The sequence below is a fragment of the Palaemon carinicauda genome, chromosome 7 (assembly GCF_036898095.1).
Source record: "Palaemon carinicauda isolate YSFRI2023 chromosome 7, ASM3689809v2, whole genome shotgun sequence".
In the NCBI taxonomy this organism is placed as follows: Eukaryota; Metazoa; Arthropoda; class Malacostraca; order Decapoda; family Palaemonidae; genus Palaemon; species Palaemon carinicauda.
The window spans coordinates 160,456,927-160,464,426 of NC_090731.1; the positions used below are offsets into that span (position 1 = coordinate 160,456,927).

Sequence of the window (7,500 nt, forward strand, 5' to 3'; positions counted from 1 at the left end):
AAGGGAAAATATGAAAATTAGGAAAATAAATAAGGGAAAAATTATAAAAATGGGAAAATATGAAAAGGGTGAAAATACTACAAGGAGGAAATACGAAAGGATGGGAAACACGATGTTTCATGATTAATAGAATTGTATCAAAAACATTCGAATTTAAGTTTTTAACAATTTTTTTTTCCCTCGCTTGAAATCAAAGGAATTTTTTTTTTAGGGTTCTACTTCGTCTACATTAGACGTGGAAAATAACCACTGGAAAAAAAAAACATTTAATTGAAGGCTTTTAATTAAACCGCTAGTAGAAGAGCATTCAAATAATGCAAAATAAAATGGCCTCGCATATACATATATCCACAGCTTCTCATACAATATACAAACAATGCATTCAGGAACCTTTTGTTATAATATATCTGAAGTACCTGCAAAATACATCGGCGAGTTAAATAAATTACTAAAATACTTATTTTTCTTTATTCAAATCTATGAAAAGGTATCTGTAATAAGCTATTTTTTATAGACTAAATAGATAAATGAGCCTGTCTCTTAAAAATATTTTCATAACAAAAATTAATTATCAAATTCTAGTTGCCTTTTTTTTGTTTAAATTAAATGAAAAATGGATGAAAAGGTACCAGTTATAAATATTTTTTGTAGACTAAATAAATAAATGAGCGTCTCTTAAAATTTTGTTCATAACGAAAATTAATAATCAGATTCTAGTTGCCGTTTTTTTTTTTTTTTTTTTTTTTTTGTAAATTAAATGAAAAATGGATGAAAAGGTACCAGTTATAAAGCTACTTTTTAGTAAACTAAATAAATAAATGAGCCTGTCATTTATTAGTTTGTTCATAACGAAAATTAATAATCAAATTCTAGTTTTTTTTTTTTTTTTTTTAAATTAAATGAAAAATGGTCAACTGCTTTGAGGAAAAAAAAACACATTAGTCCCTTTTACAAACTCAAAAGTTTTCTCAGGGATAAAAATCGTGATCCACCAACCAGATAATCTCATCATATACATTTTTGCACCACGAGAAGGAAAAAAAAAAATTTTATTTCTATATAAAGTAAGATTGCCTAAGGAAAAATCATAGAAAAAGATATAATGTCAGTCATATAAATTACGAAATTAATTACTCTTGCCTTTACGTCATACAAATATCATCAGAAATTACAGGATATAAAAAAAAATGAAATACAAAATATGTGGATATATTTCGAAAAAGGAAAATAGAGATGAACGCATGTTTAATCTGATATTATTTGCTACGGATATTACAGGTTGAAATGATCTAATCCTTGTATGGAAAATATTTTTTGAACTCGAGTTCTCGTTATTGACAACCTGATATCAAGAAAAAAGAATATAATAAAACACTGAAAAGCAATATTAACTTCAGGTCCATTTCTGCATCTGCTGATTTTATATACTAACTCCTCCCAAAATATGAAATATATTAACACAAAACTAAACAAAAATATTGTATGATCCTTATACTTAAACACAATAAATTAGAATATTTAAGAATATAGAGAAATTGATAAATAATAATAATAAAAGAAAGAAAAGAAATCATATTTTTTTCCTAACCTTAAACAGAATACATTTACTGTAAAATTTCATATTATAACCACTTAAATATATTAGTGAAAAATAAAAGTTTTACCAAGTAATGAAACCCGCAAAATAAAAGAAAAATAATAAAAAAAATTTCCTAATATAAAATACATCTATATTCACTATTAAAATTCATATAATGAATGGATATATTAGTAAAGCTAAAAGTTTCACCAACCACGTTCTAATTTTTTCATATAATATCACTTATTGATTTTCATATCTGTGTTATTTTCATTTCTTTCTCTAGATTTAATTTCTTAATTTTCCGTTCTTTCCCTAGATTTAATTAATTAATTTTCCTTTATTTCTCTAGATTCCATATCAAAATAAAACATCTTTAATGTAGCGGTAAGAATTAATTTCAATAAAAATCTCAGATTTTTTTTTTCGGTCATTTTTATCACGCAGAACAAAATTCTGTTACAAACACACCTCCTTGAATACTGCGTGAGAAATTCCTATATTTAAAGGAAAGAAAAATAACCTTTGTCTGGCGGTACAAAATTGAGACATAAAAAGCTACATTCAACTCACGCAATCTTACGAAATAAATGAAATCCTTCCGCTCTTATCCGTATATTTCTGTCAACCTAAAAACGTTCATTCCATCTTGGATGTAAATAACTACATGGCATTCACACGATTACATTACTCACAAAAAGCTTATAAAACAGCTTTCGATGCAAATAATCACAGGGCATTTATACGATTACATTACTTACAAAATGAGATTATAAAAACAGCTCTCGATGTAAATAATTACATGGCATTCACACGATTACATTACCCATAAAGAGTGTTTATAGAAATAGCTCTCGATGTAAATAATTACATGTCATTCACAAGATTAGATTACTCATAGAGAGAGCTTAAAAAATAGCTCTCGATGTAACTAATTGCAAGGCATTCATTCGATTACATTACTCACAAAGAGCTTATAAAATAGCTCTCGATGTAACTAATTACAAGGCATTCATTCGATTACATTACTCACAAAGAGCTTATAGAATAGCTCTCGAAGTAAATAATTACGTCATTCATACGATTATATTATTCAAAAAGCGAGCTTATAGAAATAGCTCTAGATGTAACTAATTGTATGGCATTTATACGATTACATTACTCATAGAGAGAGCTTATTGAAATAGCTCCCCATATAAATAATCATCACATGGCATACATAAAATTACATAACATACAAAAAAAGCTTATAAAAATAGCTCTCCAAATAAATAATCACATAACATTCATACGATTACATCACTTACAAAAAAGCTTATAAAAATAGCTCTCGATGTAAATAATTATATGGCATTCACACAATTACATTACTCATAAAAAGACCTTGTAGAAATAGCTCACGATGTAAGTAATTCATTGAAATTCATACGACTACATTACTCGCAAAAACATCTAATAGAAATAACTAGAGGTAAATATTTACATGACATTCACACGATTACATTGCTCACAAAAAAGGCTTCTAGAAATAGCTCGCGATTTGAATAATTACATGGTATTCATACGATTACATTACTCATAAAGAGATTATAAAAACAGCTCTCGATGTAAATAATTACATGACCTTCACACAATTACATTACTAAAAAGAAAACTTATAGAAATAACTCTCGATATAAATATTTACATGGCATTCACACGATTACATTGCTCATAATGAGAGCTTATAAAAATAGCTCTCCCTTTAATTAGATGGGATTTATTCGATTACATTACTCATAAAAAGAGATTATTATGAAAATAGCTCTCGATGTATATAACTCATTGAAATTCACACGATTACATTACTCTAAAAAAAAGCTTATAAAAACAGCATTCACACAATTACATTGCTCAGAAAGAGAGCTTATAGAAATAGCTCTCGATTTAAATAATTACACGAAATTCATGCAATTACATTGCTTTCAAAAAGAATGATAAAAATAGCTCTACGACTTAAAATATCCAGATAAAATCTGGACAAAATACTGGCATGGAATTAATCCATAATGTCCCGAACACCTCGTAAAACTTCTATATTGTTTATCTAGAAGATAACTTATTTGTTTATCTAGAAGATAACCTATTTGTTTATCTAGAAGATAACCTATTTGTTTATCTAGAAGATAACCTATTTGTTTATCTAGATAACGCATTTGTTTTATCTAGAAGATAACTTATTTGTTTATCTAGAAAATAACTTTTATCTAGAAGATAACCTATTTGTTTATCTAGATAACGCATTTGTTTTATCTAGAAGATAACTTATTTGTTTATCTAGAAAATAACTTTTATCTAGAAGATAACCTATTTGTTTATCTAGATAACGCATTTGTTTTATCTAGAAGATAACTTATTTGTTTATCTAGAAAATAACTTTTATCTAGAAGATAACTTATTTGTTTACCTAAAAGATAACTTATTTGTTTACCTACAAGATAACTTATTTGTTTATCTAGAAGATAACTTATTTGTTCATCTAGAAGATAATTTATTTGTTCATCTAGAAGATAACTTATTTGTTTAACTAGAAGATAACTTATTTGTTTATCTAGAAGATAACTTATTTGTTTATCTAGAAGATAACATATTTGTTTACCTAAAAGATAACTTGTTTGTTTATCTAGAAGATAACTTATTTGTTTCATCTAGAAGATAACTAGTTTGTTTATCTAGAATATAACTTATTTGTTTATCTAGAAGATAACTTACCTTATCAACTCGAAGATCTCCGGCGTTTCCCTCTCTCTCTTCTTCATTCTGTCTTTCATAGCGGCGATAATATTATTGGTCTTGTCTTCAGCACCGTGTTTACTACTCTTTTCCGCCGCTCCTGTAATAAACAAGTTGGATGTGAGTTGGTACACACATACATGCATACATACATAATACATACATACTGTAAAGGATGCCACGTAAGACTTTGGTCTCCCAGGATGTAAGATACATTTTGTAATATTATCGTAAAAATATAATAATATAGTTTTGAAATAAAAAAGCAAGCAAAATTAAAATTGAAAATGAAAGCAGTTAAGTAGTGCAAACTGCTTATGTATAAAACCCAACAACTTTATCAATTTGAAAATTCTACATTATAGAAGTATTATATTTCCTAAATACAATTTCCTACATAACCATCGTTTTATTTTCCTTTGAAACAAAATATTCTCTTACGTATGAGCTTCCTTCAAAAAAAAAAGAAAAAAAAAAAAATTTCTGATAATTTTCGACATTACCATCTTTTTATTTTCATCTCACACAAGATCTTCTCTTACGTTTGACCCTCCTTCAAGGAAAAAAAAATCCAAATATGTGACCAACGGAATAAACTAAAAATCTTGTGAAGTTTCTTTAAAAAATAAAAATCCAAATTTGTAACAATCGGAAGAAGCAAAGGAGACTATCCAGGCCCCTATCATCTCAACTGCTCTTTTTTTTGACATCTAAACTTTCTAAACTTTGAAACTTTCTAACTTCTTCCATTTTCGAGAGTTTCGCGACTTCTGCAACCATCACCTCGGGAAAATGCATCGCTGGACCGTCTTTTGGAAACCTTCTCCTCCAGTTCGATCTAGACTGGGGTTGATTCTTAAATTTTTTTTTATTTTCCGGAGGTTTATTCAGATATTCTGATGCACAAATGTACATATATTATATATAATAAAGCACGAATATGGCATTATTTTAGTTTTCTACTCAGGGCAACAAGCTTTTATATATATATATGTATATATATATATTTATGTGTGTATATATATAATCATGTACACACGCATAGATATACATATATATAGAAATAAGTGTATATATATATATATATATATATATATATATATATATATATATATATATATATATATATATATATATATATATATATATATATACACATACATATACATATACAGTATATATATATATCTATATCTATCTATATACCAAGGCACTTCCCCCAATTTTGGGGGGTAGCCGACACCAACAATGAAACAAAACAAAAAGGGGACCTCTACTCTCTATGTTCCTTCAGCCTAATCAGGGACTCAACCGAGTTCAGCTGGTACTGCTAGGGTGCCACAGCCCAACCTCCCACATTTCCACCACAGATGAAGCTTCATAATGCTGACTCCCCTACTGCTGCTACCTCCGCGGTCATCTAAGGCCCCGGAGGAAGCAGCAGGGCCTACTGGAACTGCGTCACAATCGCTCGCCATTCATTCCTATTTCTAGCACGCTCTCTTGCCTCTCTCACATCTATCCTCCTATCACCCAGAGCTTTCTTCACACCATCCATCCACCCAAACCTCGGCCTTCCTCTTGTACTTCTCCCCTCAACTCTTGCATTCATCACCTTCTTTAGCAGACAACCATTTTCCATTCTCTCAACATGGCCAAACCACCTCAACACATTCATATCCACTCTAGCCGCTAACTCATTTCTTACACCCGTTCTCTCCCTCACCACTTCGTTCCTAACCCTATCTACTCGAGATACACCAGCCATACTCCTCAGACACTTCATCTCAAACACATTCAATTTCTGTCTCTCCATCACTTTCATTCCCCACGACTCCGATCCATACATCACAGTTGGTACAATCACTTTCTCATATAGAACTCTCTTTACATTCATGCCCAACCCTCTATTTTTTACTACTCCCTTAACTGCCCCCAAAACTTTGCAACCTTCATTCACTCTCTGACGTACATCTGCTTCCACTCCACCATTTGCTGCAACAATAGACCCCAAGTACTTAAACTGATCCACCTCCTCAAGTAACTCTCCATTCAACATGACATTCAACCTTGCACCACCTTCCCTTCTCGTACATCTCATAACCTTACTCTTACCCACATTAACTCTCAACTTCCTTCTCTCACACACCCTTCCAAATTCTGTCACTAGTCGGTCAAGCTTCTCTTCTGTGTCTGCTACCAGTACAGTATCATCCGCAAACAACAACTGATTTACCTCCCATTCATGGTCATTCTCGCCTACCAGTTTTAATCCTCGTCCAAGCACTCGAGCATTCACCTCTCTCACCACTCCATCAACATACAAGTTAAACAACCACGGCGACATCACACATCCCTGTCTCAGCCCCACTCTCACCGGAAACCAATCACACACTTCATTTCCTATTCTAACACATGCTTTACTACCTTTGTATAAACTTTTCACTGCTTGCAACAACCTTCCACCAACTCCATATAACCTCATCACATCCCACATTGCTTCCCTATCAACTCTATCATATGCTTTCTCCAGATCCATAAACGCAACATACACCTCCTTACCTTTTGCTAAATATTTCTCGCATATCTGCCTAACTGTAAAAATCTGATTCATACAACCCCTACCTCTTCTAAAACCACCCTGTACTTCCAAGATTGCATTCTCTGTTTTATCCTTAATCCTATTAATCAGTACTCTACCATACACTTTTCCAACTACACTCAACAAACTAATACCTCTTGAATTACAACACTCATGCACATCTCCCTTACCCTTATATAGTGGTACAATACATGCACAAACCCAATCTACTGGTACCATTGACAACACAAAACACATATTAAACAATCTCACCAACCATTCAAGTACAGTCACACCCCCTTCCTTCAACATCTCAGCTTTCACACCGTCCATACCAGATGCTTTTCCTACTCTCGTTTCATCTAGTGCTCTCCTCACTTCCTCTATTGTTATCTCTCTCTCATTCTCATCTCCCATCACTGGCACCTCAACACCTGGAACAGCAGTTATATTTGCCTCCCTATTATCCTCAACATTCAGCAAACTTTCAAAATATTCCGCCCACCTTTTCCTTGCCTCCTCTCCTTTTAACAACCTTCCATTTCCATCTTTCACTGTCTCTTCAATT

The 7,500-nt window shown here is 31.4% G+C and overlaps 1 protein-coding gene across 1 annotated transcript in view; it reads right to left on the reverse strand.

Moving 5' to 3' along the window:
- The window catches only part of LOC137644627 (protein unc-13 homolog B-like), a 124,668-nt gene that overhangs the window by 19,630 nt on the left and 97,538 nt on the right, over positions 1–7,500 (reverse strand). Inside the window, exon 8 of the mRNA XM_068377580.1 lies at positions 4,331–4,451. Within this exon, the coding sequence (XP_068233681.1) occupies positions 4,331–4,451 (121 nt within the window). The remainder of the gene's footprint in view (positions 1–4,330; positions 4,452–7,500) is intronic.